This window comes from Lagenorhynchus albirostris, chromosome 10, assembly GCF_949774975.1.
Source record: "Lagenorhynchus albirostris chromosome 10, mLagAlb1.1, whole genome shotgun sequence".
Taxonomy (NCBI): Eukaryota; Metazoa; Chordata; class Mammalia; order Artiodactyla; family Delphinidae; genus Lagenorhynchus; species Lagenorhynchus albirostris.
Genome location: NC_083104.1, coordinates 45,001,979 through 45,024,226, shown reverse-complemented (window position 1 = coordinate 45,024,226; position 22,248 = coordinate 45,001,979). Strand labels below are relative to the sequence as shown.

The window sequence follows — 22,248 nt, the reverse complement described above, 5'->3', positions numbered from 1 at the left end:
TTGCCAATTGAGTCTTCATAATGCTGTTAGTACGTTCAACTAAACCAGAGGATTGAAGATGGTAAGTAAAGTGTAAGTGTTGTAAAACCAGCTGAACAGTGCACACTTGTTGAAGCACCTGGCCTCTGAAATGGGTTACTTGATTACTATGAAGTTTGAGAGGAGTTTCCCAAGTAGCGATACTCTTTTCCAAAAGGACTTTAGCCACGTTAAGAGGCAGTAGGCTGTCTGCAAGGGAAGTCCAGTGAAAATGTACAGACCGTGACTAAAGCATACTTTATTCACTAGATGAAGTTTTATGAAATCCATTTGCTAGACCTCAAATGGTCCATCATGCAGATGAAAATGTCCCGGGGCAGTACGCACAGGCCTACATGGGTTGTATTTTGACAAGTGAGGGAGGCACCTTTTGTGGCGTTCTTAATGTTTGCGCAGCAATATTGATTCATGAAGGCTCTTATTTTGTCAGTAGACTGATGCTTTAATGCATGTACAGTGGTGAGGAGTGGGGATCTTGGTCTCCCATAGGACTGTTGTTACTTAGTTCAAACCAGAGCTTTCTGTTCTATCAAACCAACAGTTGCTGAATTTCTAATTTTTTTTCAAGTCAGCAGGCAGCTTTCTTTTATTTATTTTTATTATTTATTTATTTAATTTTGGCTGCATTGGGTCCTCGTTGCTGCGTGTGGCCTTTCTTTAGTTGCCGCGAGCGGGGGCTACCCTTCGTTGCAGTGCGCGGGCTGCTCATTGCGGTGGTTTCTCTTGTTGTGGAGCACGGGCTCTAGGCACACGGGCTTCAGTAGTTGTGGCACATGGGCTCAGTAGTTGTGGTGCACGGGCTTAGTTGCTCCGTGGCATGTGGGATCTTCCCGGACCAGGGCTCGAACCTGTGTCCCCTGCATTGGCAGGTGGATTCTTAATGACTGCGCCACCAGGGAACACCCTGAATTTCTAATCTTCTTTTTCCTTTTCTGAGGCCAACTGTTGGGCCTTTCTAGCCAGTTTTTCTAAATTATCATTTGGAGAAATATCTCTTTGGACCATGACAAAGGTTTGGCTGCCGTTGGTCCCTTTAAGGGCAGCATTCCTTGCAGAAATAGCAGCAAGGTGATTTCCTTTTGCTTCCAGAGAGTCAAGCTTAGAATGCCCTGGAATCTTAATAGCTAAAGCGGCAGGTAAAAGTATTGCATTCAATAATTCCTGAACATAGGGGCCACTTAAAATTTTATTTCCACTGGAAGTAAAGAAGCCCCAACATTCCAAAATCATGAGCTACTCTAAAAGCATATCTACTGTCAGTGTAAATATCGACACTTTTGTCCTTGGCTAAACTACAAGCCCCTGTAAGGGTGTATAATTCAGTATGTTGGGCTGAATTAGCCGTAGGTAAAGATGCTGCCTCAACAACATCAAAAGGAGTTGCAATAGCATACCCAGCACAGTATTTGCCATTGTCACCTTTAAAATAACCATCAGTGAACCATGAGAAGTCACGTTTACCCAGTGGAATTTCCTATAGAACCATGAGGTGATTCGTGTGGAGAGGTACTTTGGTGAAGGAGGGGAGAAGAGTAGCCAGGTTAAGTTATTACAACAATAAAAGAGTTATGGGAGAGGCAGTTAACAAAAGGATTTCATAGGCGGTGAGGAGGCCAGCTGATAAACGTTGAGTGTAATGAGAATTTAGGAGAGCCTCTATTGCATGAGGTACAGATGGTTAAACGGGATCCCGCATGATTTTCCCAGTGGCCTTAACCAAAGGGCAGTGGCTGTAATGGCTCTAAGGCAAAGGGGTATCCCTGTGCCACAGGGTCCAGTTGCTGTTTATAATACCCTTTGGGCTGATGGTGGTCTCCGTGGTTTTGGGTGACTACCCCAAGGGCACGCTCTTCCTTTTCGTATACAAAAAAGAAAAAGGGAATATGATAATGGGGATGCCCAGGGCAGGTAGGTTCATCAAACTCTATTTTAAGGCCTTGAAGGCTGTGTCTTGTCCTTCTCAAAAGATGGGGTTGAGGTTGTTATTGTTGAGTAAAACATGTAGAGATTTGGCAGTAAGAGAAATTTGGGATCCAATTTCTGCAGTAACCAACTAGCCTGAGAAAACGTCACAGCTGGGGCTTAGTTTTGGTTTTGGGAAATGTAGGCTGCCATGAAGTCTATCTGGGTCTAGGTATAGCCCTTTTTCTGATATTAGATGCCCTAAATATCAAACCTGGGTTTGGGCAAATTGTAGTTTTTCTTTGGTGACCTTATGTCCCTTTAAGGCCAAAAAGCTTTAGGAAGTGGATGCTATCTTCCTGCGTTTCTGTTTATTAATTCAAAAAAAATTTTTAATTGAAATATAGTTGATTTACAATGTTGTGTTAATTTCAGACGTACAGCAGAGTAATTCAGTTATACATGTTTGTTAATTTTTTACAGTTCTTTTTAATGAGTGGGTTTCAGGGAGGAGAGGAATGTAAAAGGGACTTAGTAAAACTGTTTCTTAAAATAGATAGATATTATCTGTACCTTTTTTGGGTTTGATTGATTTAAATTCAAAACTGTCCCACATTTTTTCTACTTAGAATTTAGAAATTTCGCTGTTAATAGTTTGATTTCTTATTTGATCTAGATACCAGGTTTATAATCCAAACGACTAAATGTAATTACTAGCCTATAAGTGTTCTTAATTTTTATTTTGGCTGCATCGGGTCTTTGTTTTGTGCGGGCTTCTCATTGCGGTGGCTTGTTGCGGAGCACGGGCTCTAGGCACATGGGCTTCAGTAGTTGCAGCACATGGGCTCAGTAGTTGCTGCACATGGGCCTTAGAGTGTGTGGGCTTCAGTAGTTGTGGTGCGCGGGCTCTAAGGCACGCGGGCTCAGTAGTTGTGGCTCGCGGGCTCTAGAGCGCAGGCTCAGTAGTTGTGACGCAGGGGCTTAGTTGCTCCGCAGCATGTGGGATCCTCCTGGACCAGGGCTCGAACCCATGTCCCATGCATTGGCAGGCAGATTCTTAACCACTGCACCACCAGGGAAGTCCATGAGCCTATAAGTTTTTATAGTAGAATTTTTCCCATCTTGCAGTAAGTTTTAATTTCACTGGAAGTTGGAATCATAGAGTTATTCCTAGATTCTTAGATTAATGGTTTCCTATACCAAGATAGGGGTCAGTAAACTATTGCCTACCGGCCAAATCTTGCTCCTCTGTCTGTTGCTGTATGGCTTATAAACTAAAGATGAATAAGTTCTGGAGATATAATGTACATCATCGTGAGCATAGCAAAAATGTACTATGTACTTCGAAGTTGCTAAGAGACTAGATCTTAAATGTTCTTGCCAGAAAAAAGAAATAATTATGTGATGAGATGGTTACCATCATAGCATTACTTAACACTATTATAATGTATAAATGTATCAACACGTTGTACCCTTTAAACTTACACGCTGTTATATGTCAGTTATACCTCAGTAAAAATATTGAGATAAAATTCACATACTATAAAATTCACCCCTTTAAAATTGTACAATTCACTGAATTTTAGTGTATTTACAAAGTTATACAACCATCCACATTATCTAATTCTAGAACATTTTATCTGCCCCCAAAGAAACCCCATACCCATTAATTTATTGCTCTTTTATGTTCTGTTTCATAGGGATTTTGCTATGTTCTGACTTCCTGGGTACCATACAGAAACATAAGCTGTTTTTAAAGAGGATATCTTACTGCTTGAATAATTTCTGGGAAGTTTTATGTAGTCGAGCATGTATAATCCTCTCAAAGAGATGCCATTTTAAAAGATGTTTTTGGTTGAGTAAATAACTTTATGTTGGAAATATGTTTAATATATCAAGTCCATTATTTTATTTCAGTTTTAATTAAAAATCTAGACTAGTGGGCTTCCCTGGTGGCGCAGTGGTTGAGAGTCCGCCTGCCGATGCAGGGGACACAGGTTCGTGCCCCGGTCCGGGAAGATCCCACATGCCGCGGAGCGGCTGGGCCCGTGAGCCATGGCCGTTGAGCCTGCGCGTCCAGAGCCTGTGCTCCGCAACGGGAGAGGCCACAACAGTGAGAGGCCTGCATACCGCAGAAAAAAGAAAAAAACAAAAAACTAGATTAGTAAAAGACTACATCAAATTGTTATTCACTCATGAATATTAGCGGATTTTTCTTGGCGAAGAAAATGAACTCATTATCCTTGATAATGATGTGTATGTTTTTTAAAAAAAAATGCTTGATTTAAAACAGGAGTTGGCAAACTTTTTCTGTAAAGGGCCAGATAGTAAATATTTTAGAGAGTGTGCAGGCCATAGGGTCTCTGTTACAACTACTCAACACTGCCATAGTAGCCTGAAAGCATCCTTGGGCAATATATAAATGATTGAGTGTGGCTACGTTCCAACTAAGTTTAATTTATAGAATAGGCAGCAGGCTGGATTTGGCCCAGGAGCCAGTCATTTGCTCAGCCAGTAGTTTATTTGCTTCGAATAATATTTGGATTGACGCCAGTCCTTACGGATTAGATAGATGTAGTATCATTCCATATTTGTTTATGGAGTGTATTCACAGACATTGTCTCATTTCTCATTATTTGGGTTTAGGTGGGGCATATTACCCCATTCATTATACAGATATTGACACAAAGTGCTTTCCAGTGTAACAGAGAAAGTAAGAGAGGTATCAAGATACACTGGCTGAAATCTCATTCATTCCCTGATTTTGTTCCATGTGTTGGAAATAGCTGTCATTTTCATTATTTTTATTAAAGTCTTGTGACTAGGGCGTTGAATATTAGTTTGTGAATTGTTTCTTTTCTTTTTTTCTTTTTTTCATTCTATGAAAAAGACTTGTATTCAACATTTGTAGGCGAATATTTTGAATTTATAGAATTATTAGATTTATTTACATATTAAATAGCTTAGGCTAATTAATCATGCAACTAGCTTGCATTTTTAAAAAATAAATTTATTTATTTATTTGGCTGTTATTTGGTGTTCGTTGCTGTGTGTGTACTTTCTCTAGTTGCAGTGAGTGGGGGCTACTCTTAGTTGCGTGGGCTTCTCATTGCGGTGGCTTCTTTTGTTGCACAGCATGGGCTCTAGGTGCGTGGGCTTCAGTAGTTGTGGCTCACGGGCTCAGTAGTTGTGGCTCGCAGGCTCTAGAACGCAGGCTCAGTAGATGTGGTGCACGGGCTTATTTGCTTTGTGGCATGTGGGATCTTCTCAGACCAGGGCTTGAACCCGCGTCCCCTGCATTGGCAGGTGGATTCTTAACCACTACGTCACCAGGGAAGTCCCAAGCTTGCATTTTTAAGTGCCATTTTTGTTTACTTTTTAGGAGCTAGAGATGCTATTAGGCTGCCATTTCATCAAACGTGAGAAGTCAGCCCAGAGATGGAAAACTTCATTCTGTATGAAGAGATTGGCAGAGGAAGCAAGACAGTTGTCTACAAAGGGCGACGGAAGGGAACAATCAATTTTGTAGCTATTCTCTGTACTGATAAGTGCAAGAGGCCTGAAATAACCAATTGGGTAAGTCAAGTATGTTTCCCTCCCTTTGGGAAAAGACAGAGTTATGATCAGATAGAATAAGTAGTATGTAAACAGAAGCGATTGAACTCACTATAGCAAATGGCACATTTTCAATTTGGAGCGGGCAGCCTTTTCTCTGTAGTGCCACCAATCCTGAATAATGACTAATAAACATACCCAAGTAATTAGCAACTTAGGTTTTTGTTGTTTGTTTTTGTAAGAGGGAAAATATACTCTATTAGATCACTTACTTTTAAATTTAGTATATGATTATGAAGCTTTCCAAAGGAAGGACATTGGGTGAGAGTGACTTGGGTTTGCAATAGCTGTACCAACTTTACAGCCCAGGCTCCTTGGACCAAGTCTAGCTTTTTTTTTCCAACTTTTTTTTAATTGCGGTAAAATACACATAAAATAAAATTTATCATCTTAACCATTTTTAAGTATACAGTTTGATATTAAATACATGCATATTGCTGTGTAGCCATCACCATTTTATACGAGGTACCTTTCAGAAACAAAGTACAAAGGTGATTGCCGGAGACCAGGGAAAGGGGAAATGGGGAGTCATTGTTTAATGTGTATAAAGTTTCAGTTCTGCAAGATGGAAACAGTTCTGGACAGTTCAACAATCAACTCTTGGTATTTTCCCAAAAAGAGTTGAAAACTTATGTCCACACAAAAACCTGCACACACATGTTTATAGTAGCTTTATTCAAAATTGAAGCAATCAAGATGCCCTTCAGTAAGTGAATAAATAAACAAACTGCTACATATATGCAATGAAATACTGTTCAGTAATAAGAAGAAATGGGCTATCAAGCCACAAGGAGACACAGGAACCTTAAATGCACGTTGTTAGGTAAGAGAAGCTGATCGGAAAAGGCTACATACTGTATGATTCCAACCATATGACATTCTGGAAAAGGCAAAAGTATGGAAACAGTAAAAAGATGAGTAGTTACCAGAGTTTGGGGGGCGGGGGGAGGAGTGGGAAGGATGAATAGGCGGAGTACAGAGGATTTTAGGGCAGTGAAACTCTTCTGTATGATACATGTCATTACGTATTTGTCCAAGCCCATGAAATATACACTCTGTTTTCCACAGAGGCTATACCATTTAATATTCCCATCAACAGTGCAAGGGATCCCATTTCTCTACATCCTTGCAGGCACTTGTTATTTTCTCTGTTTTTTTTTTTTGGTTGGTTTGGTTTGGTTTTTGTTTGTTAAAACAGCCATCCTCATGTGCATGAGGAGGTGTTGGCTTTTGAAAGGCGTGTGAACAGTTAAGGGAAGACAGGTATATGGGGGGCAAGGTGCACAGTAGTTAGTAGATTCGGAGCTGGGAACATGAGGAATTTCTCTTAGGTGAAAATCTAAGTCTTCAGTTAGGAGATGGGGGAAGGGGAAGGCAGTGTTCTAGAAAAGAGTAAAGAAAAGGTGTGAATTAGTCACCTGGAGAACAGACCAGCTGGGGCCATTTGAGATTGGGAATCATCAGTGGAAGGTAGCTCAGTCAGCGTGGTTTGTGTCTGCTTAAGTGCCTTGGGTGTACGCAGAGTGTGTGGAGGGTTGAATTGAACTGGAATAGCAGTACTAGAGCAAGTGAGCTGGAAAGTGAGTGAGTGGTGGTCATGGACTAGGATGTGTGGAAGAGATTTTGGAGAGAATACAGTTATCAGTAAAAAGAAAAAATATAGGGCTTCCCTGGTGGCGCAGTGGTTGAGGGTCCGCCTGCGATGCAGGGGACACGGATTCGTGCCCCGGTCCCGGAAGATCCCACATGCCGCGGAGCGGCTGGGCCCGTGAGCCGTGGCCGCTGAGCCTGTGCGTCCAGAGCCTGTGCTCCGCAACGGGAGAGGCCACAACAGTGAGAGGCCCGCGTACCGGAAAAAAAAAAAAAAAGAAAAAAATCTAGCAATGCTGTCCAGTAGGAATATAATGGGGGTTACAGACATTTTTATTTATTTTTTATTTTTGGCTGTGTTGGGTCTTCGTTGCTGTGTGAGGGCTTTCTCTAGGCGGTGAGCGGGGGCTACTCTTCGTTGTGGTGCGCGGACTTCTCATTGTGGTGGCTTTTCTTGTTGCAGAGCATGGGCTCTAGGCGCGCGGGCTTCAGTAGTTGTGGCACACGGGCTCTAGAGCACAGGCTCAGTAATTGTGGCCCGTGGGCTTAATTGCTCCGCAGCATGTGGGACCTTTCTGGACCAGGGATCGAACCTGTGACTCCTGCATTGGCAGGTGGATTCTTAACCACTGCGCCACCAGGGAAGTCCTTGTGGTTACAAATCTAATTTTAAAGTTCATAGTATCTACGATGAAAAAGGAAAAATCAGTGGAATTCATTTTATTAATATATATTACGTAATCCAGTATATACAAAGTATTATTATTTCAGCGTGCAACCAGTATAAAGTTATCGAGATATTTTTCTAATTTTGATGTTAAGTGTTGAGCATCTGGTGTGTATTTTACACTTGGGGCTCGTCCCAGCTCAGACCAACTGCTCCTCAAAAGAGCACAGTAGCCATCTGTGGTGAGTATTGGCCACTGTATCTCCTGCATTGGCCAGCGCAGGCTGCAGATGGGTGGTTGCGGTGAGGGTGGAGGGTGAGATTGGCAGCCCAGCGTCTGGAAGAGTGGGTACTTGGCATGTACTGAGTGTACAGGAGGGTCCGGAGGGGTGTGCTGTGGCCTGAATTCTGTCGGGATTTCTGTACCTCTTTTATTTTTTCACTAGGACCTTCCTTTTTCTGTGCCAGAATCAGCAGAGATCCCTTTAAACTTGCTCACTGAGGGTTCTCCACATTTTCTCTTGGCCTTATATTAGGGATCTATTACAAGGTGCTCTTCAAATTCTTTCTTAGTCACTCTGATGCTTGGTTTTCTACTCATCTGTCTTCTAAGTCATGTAGATTCATTCTCCTTTATTTTTGGTACAGTATGAGCCCACCTAATTGTTCCTAGAGTGTGCCAAATTCCATTTCTTTTTTTTTTTTTTAATATTTATTTATTTATTTGGCTGCGCCGGGTCTTAGTTGCGGCACATGGGATCTTTTTTTCTTTTTTTTAGCTGAGGCGTGCGGGATCTAGTTTCCTGACCAGGGATCGAACTCAGGCCTCCTGCATTGGGAGCATGGAGTCTTAACTACTGGACCACCAGGGAGGTCCCCAAATTCCATTTCTAAAACAGGGAGCTCTGTATTTCTACTAATTATGGGCCCGTTAGCCTGTGTTGCGTGACAGTAGAATTTGTAATTTTTTTTCTTTTTTAAAGAAAATCAGAAAGCAAGGGTGCAAAGCACTTTGGTAAGTTAGTCATCAGCAATTCTGAGTCTTGATGGTTCGCATACATTTTTCTGGTTTTAGTTCCTATATTTAATGGGAATTTTAAAGGGAGAAAGCAAAAATTCCAGAAGCAACTTAGCGTTTTTAAACGACAGGCTTTTGCATCTTTATTGTTGAGTTTTGAATTCACTCTTGTTTTTGGTGCATAAGTATTCTTATAATCTAATGGAAATGTACATTTTAAGATCAGTATGTTCATTGTAATCATTCCTCTTTTAAGAATCTAGGTGAATTAACATTAGAATTCACTAAGGATATGCTGAAAAAGAAAATAGAAGGCTTTGAGAGTTCTTTTCAATATTGTAAAAGTAATACACTGTCATTATAGGAAAAAAGTAATACACTGTCATTATAGGAAATTTGAGAATATAAAGAACTGAATAGAAGGAAAGAGCAGCATTGTTGTATCACCCGAAGGCAATCATTGTTATTTTTGGTTTGTTTCTTGTCTTTTTTTCTATGGGCTTTTAAAAAATTTTCTAATCATGGTATTACATAATTTTATTTCTTGCTTTTTTCACTTAACATTATAACGTCATTTTTCCATGTTATAAAATTCAACAAATACTTTAATGTTGGCCTAATAATAATTATTAATATACAACTTATTTAACTATTATTGTATTATTGAGCCTTTAGGTTATTCTTACTTAAAGGTTTTTTTTGTTTCCTTTAAAATTATTTCTTTTTTCCTCATTATGAAAGTACTGGGTACTTAATATAAGAGATAGAAAATGAGAAGTAGAAAGAATTTAAAAACACGAGTAATTCTTCTCATAACGGCAGCTATTTTGATGTATACCTTCTGGTCATTTTTCCTATGAATATTCTTTTGTGATGTTAATTTACACAAATACACAAAACTTTTGTACAAGGTTTTGTTTGTTTTTAAAGACTGTATATTGAATTAGCATTTTTCCATGTCACCAGCCTTCTTAACCATCATTCTTAATGTCTGTATAGAATTCCACTGAATAAATTCCAGTGTTTTCTTATTTATTTCCCAGTTGTGTATTTAGGTGTTTCTTAATAGATGCAAGGATTTAAGAACTTTTTTATTTTAGTGTGAATGCTGTGTGTTTTTATAGGTTCGTCTCACCCATGAAATTAAACACAAGAATATTGTAACTTTTCATGAATGGTATGAAACCAGTAATCATCTCTGGCTAGTTGTGGAACTCTGCACAGGTAAGATCATGTAAGAAGTGCTACGATTGTAGCCACAATATATAGTTTTGAAAAAACATATGATGTAGTTTTTTTTTTATAAATTTATTTTATTTTATTTATTTTTGGCTGTGTTGGGTCTTTGTTGCTGTGCGTGGGCTTTCTCTAGTTGTGGCGAGCAGGGGCTACTCTTCGTTGCAGTGAGTGGGCTTCTTGTTGCGGTGGCTTCTCTTGTTGCAGAGCACAGGCTCTAGATTCGCGGGCTTCAGTAGTTGTGGCACGCGGGCTCAGTAGTTGTGACTCATGGGCTCTAGAGCGCAGGCTCAGTAGTTGTGGCGCACGGGCTTAGTTACTCTGCGGCATGTGGGATCATCCCAGACCAAGGCTCGAACCCGTGTCCCCTGTTTTGGCAGGTGGATTCTTAACCACTGTGCCACCAGGGAAGCCCTGATATAGTTTTTGCTATTTTCCATTTTTCTTCTATTACAAATATAAGCAGTGTTGATACTATTGAGTACGTTAACTTGAACACCTATTGCTTGATAGATACTAGGGACTGGAAAAGGGTAAAGGTGTTTGGTAAGAGGAAGACATGTAAAATTCAATTTGGGGTTAACTTTACTTTGGTATAAAATAATGCTAAATCACCTATATAACACTTAGAAATATTTTTTAGTGATTATTGATCAAAAAAGCTTTCCCATTCAGTAAAAACAAAGTATTTTAGGTCAACTAGCTATTAGCTAATTAGTTTATAAAGTGCTTATCTTTTTATGCAAAGGATACTTGCTCTTAAAAACTTAAGCAATATGGAAAAATACAAAGATGAATCAACAAATACCACCACCTAGCAATAATTAGAGATAACATGTTATAGCTCTTGCTTGCTATAACTTTCTAGGACTATATACAGGAAGAAAGGTGACTAAATACATAGATACTGTATTATCTGGGCTTTCAGTTGCAGTGTCTTCAGGAAAAAATGTAACAAGTACCATGGTTAGTATACTTCTATTTATACACTGAGTAATAATAAATCATTAAATATTAAGATGAAATATATTTATAGCTTTATGAATCTCCTACATACTGGCACTTAGAATTTAATGCAATCATTAAAGAGGTTATTTGGAATAATTTATTTGCCTTTTATTTTTCTGAATCAGTAGGAGGAGTCTGTGGTTTAATTACTTTCATGAGATGTACATACTTTTGAGGTAATCAGGGCACTCAACCTGTTTTACTTTTTGCTTCAGCTGTTATTTGTGACCCCTGGCCATTGTAATAGCCTAACTCTAATTTATGCCTGTGTTTGGAACGGTTCCTCACCCGCCAAACAAAATGAACAGACCCCAAAATACTCCTACCTTCATCGCACTAATTCTGATTGAACTTTCAGATGCCAGCTAAGACTTCACTTTCTCTGAACTTGACTCCTGTTATAATCTTGACCCTAAAAAAAAAAAAAAAGTTTGTTTCTGGCACTTAGATGATAGGAGATGTGAGTGGGACCCTGGTAGGGTATAGAAATGGAATTTGCAGTGTGTCTGCCATTGGCCTTTTATTTCATCAGTGGTGTACGTCAGAGTTTATGATTTTCTAACTATTAAGGAAGAGCACCTTTTTTTGTTATGCAGTTCTTGTAGAATGTGCCCTAACTTTGCACAGGAGTAAACATAACTGTACTTTGCACAGTGTGATTAAAGTGCACAGCTTAGGTTAGTATTTAACACTAATTTTTGTAGCTGTTTCTTTCCTGAGGGATCTGGAGTGGAAATCACAGCACCAGAGTGATTCTCCTTTCATCCCACTGCCTTATTTATTGACTATTCTTACAGTCTGAGCAGTCATTCTCCCTGAGCTGGCTCTGGAGCGTGGAGGTTTCCATTTACGGTGCTTGGACCACTGTTTGTTAACATGTATGTTTCCCCTGCCAGACTGTCCAGGTATACTGATTTGATCATGTTTTAATGCTCAGGTCCCAGCATGGAACGTCCCAGAGGCACTGTGTAATATTGGTGGGTTAAAGTGGGTGATTTTAATCAACTTGCAGGTGGTTCCTTAGAAATGGTTATTGCTCAAGACGAAAACCTCCCAGAAGATGTTGTAAGAGAATTTGGGATTGACCTGATTACTGGATTACATCATCTTCATCAACTTGGCATTCTCTTTTGTGACATTTCTCCTGGGAAGGTAATTCATGAAAGTTTGGGTTTCCTGTTTGTGTTTCAATTCATAGGGCTTCCTCAAAGATGTTTTTATTTTTAGATACAATTTTGATATAGAACATCTTGAAATTTTAAGTTAACATTTTTTTTTAAACCAAAGGAAGTACATAGTACTATATTTTAGGTTCCTATTTAGCTACCTATTGAAGTAGCTTTTAGAAAGTGAAGTCTCCCCTCCTTTCAGGGTTCTTTGAGTAATTATCATTGCTCTTGAGGTATATGGTGAATGATGAGCTCAACAGGTCTGTAAAATAAGATTCCTCGCTCTTAAATTATAGTACACAGTTATGAGCCATTATTTTAGTTTGATGATGACATTCTTGGTTATGTATGTATGATTCCTGATATAATGGATCAAATATTTTTCTTTTCTGGTAAAACTAATTAACCATAAGTAGACGTGCTTCAGTGCAGTAGAGTCACAAAACCTGCTTCGAGCCTGAGCCACATGAACACTGATATTTAGAAGCTGTGGGCCCTGGACAAGTTACCTTTTCTCTCTCTCTGTACCTTAGTGTTCTTGCCTGTGGTGTGGAAGTAGATATTTCAGGGAGATTGTGAGGATTATGCATTATATTTAGGTTAAACTTTTAGGACATTTTCTTAGGGATTGTATGTGTTACTGGTCTGAGCTGCTAATTCTTTTCCTTTGTTAATGTGAACACAATGAAATGAAAAGTTGAATATTTCCTTGTTAAACATTTTTCTAGGCCATCTATATAAGACCCTAATTAAACCTACAAAAAGCTCTGTAAAAATTCTGTATAACAAATAGAAGTTCTTGTTGAAATATTCATATACTTGTGTCAAGACTACAACCACTTAACTGCATTACAGCCCTGAAAGCAGGTATAGACAATATGTAAATGCATGGGTGTGCCTTTGTTTCAATAAAACTTTATGGACACTGGAATGTCAGTTTCATGTAATTTTCACATGTCAAGAAATATTAGCTTATTTTCATTTTTTTCCAACTGTTCAGAAACATAAAAACCTCTCCTAGCTCATGCTTGTACAAGCCTAGAGGCTATAACGTACCAACCTCTGTGTGGGAGCTCTTTAGTGAGGTCTAGTATCAGCTCTTTATAACCTAGGAGCTTCAGGCTGATAAGTAAGGTTACTTTTATTCCAGAACTGGGGTTGGCAGAGTTCCGGCAGGATGACTGTTTCTGTAAATGGAGTTTTACTGGAACACCCACATCCTTTCATTTATGTATTGTCAATGGCTGCAGAGTTGAATAGTCAGGACACTAGCCTTACAGCTTGCAAAGTCCAAAATATTTACTAACTTAAAATTTTTATCTGCCCCCTGCCGGTGGTTTTCAAAGTGTGTTCCCTGTACCAGCAGCATCAGCATTACCTGGAACTTGTTAGAAATGCAGGTTCTTGGGCCCTACCCCAGGCCTGTTGAATCAGGAACTCTCAGGGTAGGGACTAGTAGTTTTTCTTAACAAGGCCTCCAGGCGCTCAAAAAAGAAGTTTAAAGATCACTGTTGTAGACTAACTGACATCCTTAGTATTTGTGACTAGAAGCTGAGGGTAAACTTAAATTGCTTTTAAGGACCAAGAAAGCCCCCTGATCCATTGCCAGGGAGGAAGAGATAAAGGTATGATTTCAACAATCAACAGATAACTTCCAATCACAAATTATATTAGCAGACTTGCGCACTTAACACACGCCAGTCACTGTCAGAAGCCCTCTGCATCGTGTATAACCTCAGTCCTTACAACAGTCCGAAGAGTTAAGTATCATTTTTTCCATTTTGTAGGTGAAGAGACAGATTTACAAAGGTTAAGTAAAGTCTGCAGGTCAGACTGCCAGTAAGTGGTGGACCTAGGGCTCAAATTAGATCTCTAACTTCAACACCCTAGTCTTAACCCTAAATCATACGTCCTCATTTGAATGAACAACCCCTAGGACAAGTGGGCTTCCAAATCCTCTTTCAACTGTCACTGAGAATAGGTGAGTATAGCTTGTTTCATATACTTTCCTCTTTATCTTTCCCAAAAGACTGAGGTTTCCCTCTGGTTAAATGATGTGTTTTTCATCTACATCTGAGAAGGGACAATTTAATATTTGATTCTATTACTAGTCAAATGTTGGATTTATGTTTCTTTGGCTTCTTTTTCTAAAAACTTGTAAGCATTTAATTTTCTAAGTTGTGATGAAGCAAGAAAACCAACACTCAGAGTTCTATAGTGAGATTATAAGAGGTACGGATGGAAATGCAAATTGAATAGAATTTGTTTCTAAACACATTTGTTTTTTAACCTTTATAGATACTCTTGGAAGGGCCTGGCACACTGAAGTTTAGTAATTTTTGCTTGGCCAAAGTGGAAGGTGAAAATTTGGAAGAATTCTTTGCATTGGTGGCAGCAGAAGAAGGAGGAGGTGATAGCGGGGAAAATGTACTGAAGAAAAACATGAAAAGTAGAGTCAAAGGTACGTGGAGAACTTCCAGGTCAGAACTCTAGTTGTGGGCCGCCCAAGTCACGTGTTTAGGAGATAATATGTCCACCTTTTATGTTGCCAGTCAAAAAATGTATTAAAAATGATCAGGAGAAGTCTGGATTTACGGATGGTTTTGTCCAGGGCCTACATTTTCCGTGTGGCTCTAATGCCGTGTGAGGCGCAGGGAACCTCTGACAAAGCCTTATCCTTAGAACATTGGAACATAAGGAGGGGGGTTTTGTCTCCCTTCCTGCTGTATTCTCAGCACTTAGAACAGTGTCTGGCATACACTGGTGGCTCAGGAGATACTCAACATTGTTGAGCAGCTGATATTCTTCTGCAAGTAAGGAAGATTTTTAAGGGTGCGTCCTTGGGAGGTGGTTTTGTCAGTGAGATGGGGCCTGGGCTGTTAGATTGCTGTGCTTGAGGGGAGAGTGTGAAGTCATATTTCTTATACCAGAACTTTTGATAGAAGTGATAAAGATCTCTTTTCCTCAAGTTCCTGGTGTATGTACTTGAGACTTTGGACCACCGAAGCTCTGGTACACTCACCAGGAAGCAAAGGGCACTGAGAGAGAGAGTGGCATCCTTGGGCTTGGTGGTCATATGGCCGTGGATGAGAGGAATGAGGGAAAGGGGTGGGGAGTGGGGGGGAGCAGCGGGTTAACAGAGGCCCCATAAATATGAGCAAGGGACTTTAACTTGCAGGGCCAGTCTTGAAGTAAGATTTCACGCCCAGGAAGAAGGCTTTCTAAATCCCCAAATATCATTCCGTGGCCTCCTATGAAAATGAGTATGAGTATTATGAGTAAAATGAGTATTATGGACTATGCTTTTATATAGAAACCAAGGAGGGCAAGATGTTTCAGGAACGTGTATTTGAAATTTTCCCCCAATTTTCCCCTTTTGTAAGGGGAAGAGGGCTGTGTTGTGAAGAAATGTCAGTTTCTAGCAGTGACACTCGATTACTTCTGAGCTTAATCTAAGAACAGTCCCCATGATGGGCGCATATTAACCTCTTTTCCAAGGGATTGGTGATTACTCACTTCACGGTAAGAACATTCTCATTGGAAGACGGGAGGCTGTGGGTTTTGGCGAGTGCTCTGGTACTGCCCAGCTCTGTGACTTAGAGGACGTTAGAGTACCTTCCAGGCTTCAGCTGCTCTCATAAGTAAGCAAGGGAACTTTCTGTCTCTAGAATTTGGTGTTTCTATGTAATACTAAACTCTGTATCAAGTGTACATGATACACACTAGTGCTGTTCACCAAATAGGTCCTGTTCTGTTCCTCTTCTGGTTACATGGTAGGGTTGCATCTTCCCTGCCAAAGCTCACCAAGTGTGCGTAGAAGTGATGCGAGTCTCTTTGGGAATTTTAAGAGCCAGTGTTTAATTTGCTACGTTCTTTGCCCATGCCTTGGTGATTGAGGAAGCATGGTTGAAATGAAGCCTGGGTCTTGGATGGACTGACTGTGAGGGTCGGGGTCCCTTGGCTGACCTGTGAGGGATGTGTAGTTTCAGTTATAAGAAAACCTGTGTGGTTAAGTCAGTGGGAATTTGGGGTGCTTACTGCTGCATAACTTAACCTATCCTATTCAAAATACTACAATCAAAGGTTGTTTTCTTTCAGCTATTTGAATTGTTAATTTAAAAAAAGAATGCACCTCAATGTGCCACACCTCTTACTCAGGTGAATATTCAAAATCTTTGTATTTTTATATATTCTCACATAGTCTTGGGAAGTGGGACCTTAATATTAGAAAACATTAAAAAAATGTGAAATATGCATGAAATTATATTTATGTGCGTGTTCTCCCATCTTTTTTCACCTCACCTGGTCTCTCCTAGGTAGATTTGTGTTGCGAACAGGACAAACGCCTAACAAAGCTGTCCTTTCTCCCTTGTTCTTAGGATCTCTTATCTATACAGCTCCAGAAATTGTGAGGGGTACTGACTTCTCCATTACCAGTGACCTCTGGTCCTTGGGCTGCCTGCTCTATGAAATGTTTTCAGGTGATTACTTTCTGGTTCAGTTTAAAATCAGAGCTGGACACACACACACAAAGGTTACATCTGGCGTTTCCAAAGAGTTTACCTATAAGATGTGAAAAAGCTAGTTTTCCTAAGATTTTCTATGTACTGATTTTGACCGACTTGCTTGGTGTCTAGGCATAAGCAGATTTGTAGGAACTTTTGACATGGAGGTATTTTTCATGATAATCACTTGGAATGTTGAAATATGCCTAACTGATGTGTCTAACTGATTATTAGTAGAAAGTCTTGTAAAGGTACCTGTGACTGAATTATCAGATGTATCCAGTGGCCCATGTAGCCATTGGATCATGGTTGTCTATAAGTGAATTTTGTATTTGTTAGGTTGATAAATTTTGAATTACACAACTATAAAAATACATAGACAGTGTGCCTGGTATGTACTAGGCATTCAATAATTAGTTATTGCTATATACATATTTTTTCCTGTAAATTATGCAATCCTGAACTATCTGTAGTTGAGATTTATTAAGAATTACTGGTAACAGCAAACTGTTGTTTAATTTTGCAAGTTTTCACATGATTTCAGGAAAACCTCCGTTCTTCTCAGAAAGTTTCTCAGAATTAGTTGAAAAGATTTTTTATGAAGATCCTTTGCCACCTATTCCAAAAGGTAGGATGTTTTTATTATAAATGCAGTTAATATACTCCTTACGTGGACTAAAGGTGCACTTTTATCCCCAAAGTGTGTTCGTATTGATTCATAACCCCTCAAATTTATATTTTCTAAATAGTCACAAATTGATATTTTTAGAAATGCTAACATTCCTTTTGCTATTTTTGAAAAGATACTGAAATGGAAAACAAAGTACTACTAAGACTTTCCCTCATTTAAAAATACAAATTATCTTGTGCTCCTATATCAGAAGAAGTCTGGTTCAAAGATTTAAGAAACTCAAACTTTTATGTCTTTTTTTGGTGTGTTCATGTGTGTGTACCATTTACTTAATGTGTAGTCATGTCCCATGTAGTTATTTCTATTTAGTGCTTGAAGAGGAACAAAAAGGTGTTTCTCAGTGCTTATCTTGATGAATCAGAATGCTACCCAGATAAGCTTTTAAAGTCTTTTAAGCTAGATATGGTTGTATTTTTAAAGTGTTGGCAATTTAATCATACAAAGTGTAATTAATGTAGGTCTACCATTAACAATTTTAAGAAAAGAAAAAGAAGGTACAAACATAATAAAACACTTTGCTACACAACTCAAAAGATGTGACTCTTAATTCACAAAGATGAAAACAGGACTTTATGAAAAGTAAGGTTGTGAGTTTTTAAAGAAAAAAGAATCCTCAGTAATTAATGGAAAGAATAGAAATACGGAATATTTTCAATATTTTAAGAATCATCCTTGGTGAAAAAAACAACTCTCGATATTTTGAAAATGGTCTATATTTCTTAAAACAAAAAGCATTTCTTTTTTATTTGTTTTAGTTTTCGTAGAAATCAGTCCTTCCTGTCTCCTGTAATGATGACTTCTGATTTTTTTTTTGCTGTTGTTTTAAGTACTCATAGTACTGAGTATTGTTTTCTCCTAATAAGTTAAAGATTTTTATGTAGGGAAGAGAAATCTGAGAATGAAGGTATCAAACGTCTGGTCAAGATACCACTTTGGCCTAAGCGTAATTATTTCACAGGGATCTTGATCAGACTGTGGCCACAGTGCCTGATAGCACCATCTGTTCTGATGGCTTTGGCCGTTATCTTCATGACCACTTCTTTTAATGATAGACTGATAATTTGACCATGGTATGTATCTTTCTAATATAAAAAGACAAAACACTTGGAGATTAATGGAATTGGACATTGTCATAATATTGTGATGGTTATTTTCCTGTTAAAAAATCTTTAAAATAAAGAGAGATCGCAAGTACTCTAATCATAGTATATTATAAAGCAAAGCTGGTCAAGTTAAGAGAAAATGGTCAGAAAATGAGGCGTAATTAATAGCTGAAGACCAAGGGTATGAGTTTGTCAAGCTGGTGGTCCTTACTGGGGTTGTTCAGTAAAGAGAAAGTTTAGAGGTTAGTCAGAACTTAGTTTTTGAGATTCATATTTTTTGTGGTCCAGGGAAAAGTTTTTAATTTTTGTGTCCTGCCCCCCCCAGCCCTCTCCTGGCATTAAATGAAGACTGTAATTGTTACTATGTATTCAGTGTTCTCTTAAAAATAATTTATGTGCTTAAAATACTATTATTATGATGTTGATGTAGGGTGTGTTTTCAGCTACTTATCACTTTTTTTCTTTTTTGGGTATTACTTTGTGTATAGATTCTTCTCGTCCTAAAGCTTCTTCAGATTTTATTAATTTGCTTGATGGTTTACTTCAAAAAGATCCTCAGAAAAGGTATGTATGGGTAGTACTTTAACATGAATAGAGACTGGAATCCTTTTTGCCTTTAGTGTACTTCTAACACTGTACCGGTCTTAATATAGAAAGAACTGTTCAAATTATCTTTTTTGAAAAAAAAGAAATCTGAGTTTACACTGAGTGGCTGCTCTCGGTTTACAGGTGTTTTTAATCATGAGGAGTTTTAACTCTTTTAATGTAGCAAATAGTTGCCTCATAGGTTGACAGATTTTCTTGTAACTCCCAAATCCAAGAGGTACATTTTTTTTTTTTGCCCCCCCGTTGTGGATTTCAGGCTAAAACTGTCTTAGCCTACTCAACTAGGGATGACACTGCCAAGATACTAAATGTAATAACGACTAACGGAGCAATATTTCAATGCGATGTGATTTATGATAATCCTGTCATACTGGGAATATCAAGTGACAGGATAATAGGCACAGTGTGAATTTTCTGTGTTGCAGGGATGGCAGGAAGTTAGAAATCCTTATGGTGTGGAGTGGGGGAGGGCAGGAGGGAGTGGGGAGTGAAGAGGGGGTCTCCCTGGCCTGGGAGACAAGAGAACCTAGGTTCTGATTCTGCCACTAGGTATCTAGGGGTTTTAGGCAAGCATTTGGGGTCTCTGCTTCAGGGTATAAAATGAAGAATAAATTTAGTGTAGCATGTAATGTATCTTCATTAAATATAACCGAAAAACTGCAGAAGAAAATGTTGATTCTCGTATAAGTTGTAAGACACTCCTATGCTTACAATAGAATGCTTTTAGGATCAACGTTATTTTAGTGGATACCTTCCCAGACATATTTGGATAAGATATAAATATACTTAATTTAACTTACTTTATTTAGGATTTATTTAGGACACATTTCCACGTATTTATATCCCATATTAAATACTTTTTTGCATACATGAGACCACCCCATAATCTAGTCTTTTTCTCTCTATATATTTGCTTGGTTATTTTAAATGGCTGCTGAATGTACATGTAATAACCTGTAATAACAACATTGAGAGTTTTCTTGATTTAGAATATCATATACACTGACTGCTAACAGTAAATATCCTATTTTTGTTGTTGTTGTTCACTTAGGCAGTTATCACCTTTGGATAATTTTCTTAAGGTGGGGTGGCTGGCCAAAGGCTGAGAACAGTAAAAAGTTTGACACATTTGCTGCATCCTAGGAACACGGGTGGGTTTATACCTCCAGCATTAGAAATTTCCTTCCCCCCGCCATTGTTACCTACAATGGGTTTTGTTGATCTTATAAATTTTTGCTAATCTAATGGATGAAAAAAAATCCATTTTATTGGTAATTTTAATAGTGAATTTTAGGAGCCCTTTGTATAAAAGGAATATTATATGTGGTTGCAAATTCTCTCTTTTACATTTGTGTTTTAATTTTGATCAAGGTAGTTTTTATTTCAGTATGGAAATTTTGAACGATTAAATGAATCAGATACAAATTACTTTTTTGTTTTAAAATTTTAGTCGAGCTTAATCATTCTGAGTTTGAGTATACCTCAGGTATAATCTATTTAATTAATTAATTTATTTTTTGGCCGCCTCTGCGGCATGTGGGATCCTAGTTCCCCAACCAGGGATTGAACCCGTGCCTCCTGCAGTGGAAGCATGGAATCCTAACCACTGGACTGCCAGGGAATTCCCCTCAGGTATAATCTACTAGTAGTAAAATTTGATGCTTTGCTAGTGAGTCTGGGTTTTAAATATGGCCTGAAGTCATTTTAAAGTGGGTGAACTAGTTAGATAACGTTTTGACTTCTAAAGAGAAGCGTGACTCTGGATATAGTCATGAGGTTGATAATCTTGTTTCTTTCTGAATGAACTTCTAAAAGTGAAGTTCCAACAAGAATGTGTGAAACAAATCTGATCTATGTAACTGGGGCATGTCCTGGGAATTCTCCATGGTAAATCATGTTAAAATAGATTTTTAACATTTATGTTTTATAAAGATTAACTTGGGCAGGACTACTGCAGCATTCATTTTGGAAGGATGCTTTCACTAGAAAAGATCAGGACTCAAGCAACGAGGATTCCAGTGTCAGGTAGTATAAGCTTATTTTTGTGTGTGGGGCATGGTTATTAAACACTTGTACCCTTGCTATTCTATTTTTGCAGCATCAATGACGTGAATTTCTATGCCTTCATAATAGGAGAAAATCAAGCATGTGTTTAATTAAGGTTTGCTTAAAGAGTTCAGTCATGACATTTTGTGTTCTTGATTTTGCTCATTTTCTGGTCAGTTGTTTATCCAGGCAGGGATTTAGTATGGTCGTCATTATTTTTTGTTCATTGTGTTCAGCTGGCTTCCCACCTTGTCAGCACATGGTAGGATGTCATTTCCCCTTTCAAGTTAGGTGCAGTCATGTGACTTGCTTTGGCTAATAAAATGTGAGCAGACGTGACCTGTGTTATTTCTGGATAGAAACTCAAAGGGCCACTGTGGGATGTGCCACATTTCTTTCTCTTAATGAAGTAATTGGGAAGGAAATGTCCACGTGGAGTTGCTGTCAGGCTGGGTCTTTAGTGACCATGATGAGCATAGCTTTCCTGCCAGCCTTCAGTGGCTATGTGCTTGAGTGAGACATAAAGCTAAGAGATTCTGAGTTCTAGGATTTGTGGATTTTGTGTTACCACAGTATAACCTAGTTCATCCTGGCTAATCCACTTCACTTTTATTATAAAATCTTTTTAGCCCAGGAAAGTTATAAAAGTGATGGTATTTTCAAAAAATTAATTTATTTTTGGCTGTGTTGGGTCTCAGTTGTGGCACGTGGGATCTTTCGTTGCAGTGCGCAGGCTTCTCTCTAGTTGTGGTGCACAGGCTCAGCAGTTGTGGCGCCTGGGCTTAGTTGTCCCACGGCATGTGGGATCTTAGTTCCCTGATCAGGGATTGAACCTGTGTCCCCTGCGTTGGAAGGTGGGTTCTTAACCACTGGACCACCAGGGAAGTCCCAAAGTGATGGTATTTTGAAAAGAAGAAGGTGAGAAGTAGATGAATAGAGGCAAAGTCCAGATAATTGACTCCCCCTCTCCTCCATTCATTCGATGGTAAGTGGTTGTCTGATTCTTAATTTTGATCTTGTAAATTCAGTGTATTGGATAGAGAAGTCTGAATT

The 22,248-nt window shown here is 38.8% G+C and overlaps 1 protein-coding gene across 1 annotated transcript in view; it reads left to right on the top strand.

The window, feature by feature from the left end:
• The first annotated feature begins 5,327 nt into the window (after positions 1 to 5,327).
• ULK4 (unc-51 like kinase 4) overlaps positions 5,328 to 22,248 on the top strand; it is a 506,210-nt gene continuing 489,289 nt past the window's right edge. The window contains exons 1-8 of the mRNA XM_060164074.1: positions 5,328 to 5,517; positions 9,956 to 10,055; positions 12,088 to 12,227; positions 14,543 to 14,705; positions 16,624 to 16,725; positions 17,294 to 17,377; positions 19,032 to 19,107; positions 21,082 to 21,174. Coding sequence (XP_060020057.1) covers positions 5,380 to 5,517; positions 9,956 to 10,055; positions 12,088 to 12,227; positions 14,543 to 14,705; positions 16,624 to 16,725; positions 17,294 to 17,377; positions 19,032 to 19,107; positions 21,082 to 21,174 — 896 coding nt within the window. The 5' untranslated portion in view covers positions 5,328 to 5,379. The remainder of the gene's footprint in view (positions 5,518 to 9,955; positions 10,056 to 12,087; positions 12,228 to 14,542; positions 14,706 to 16,623; positions 16,726 to 17,293; positions 17,378 to 19,031; positions 19,108 to 21,081; positions 21,175 to 22,248) is intronic.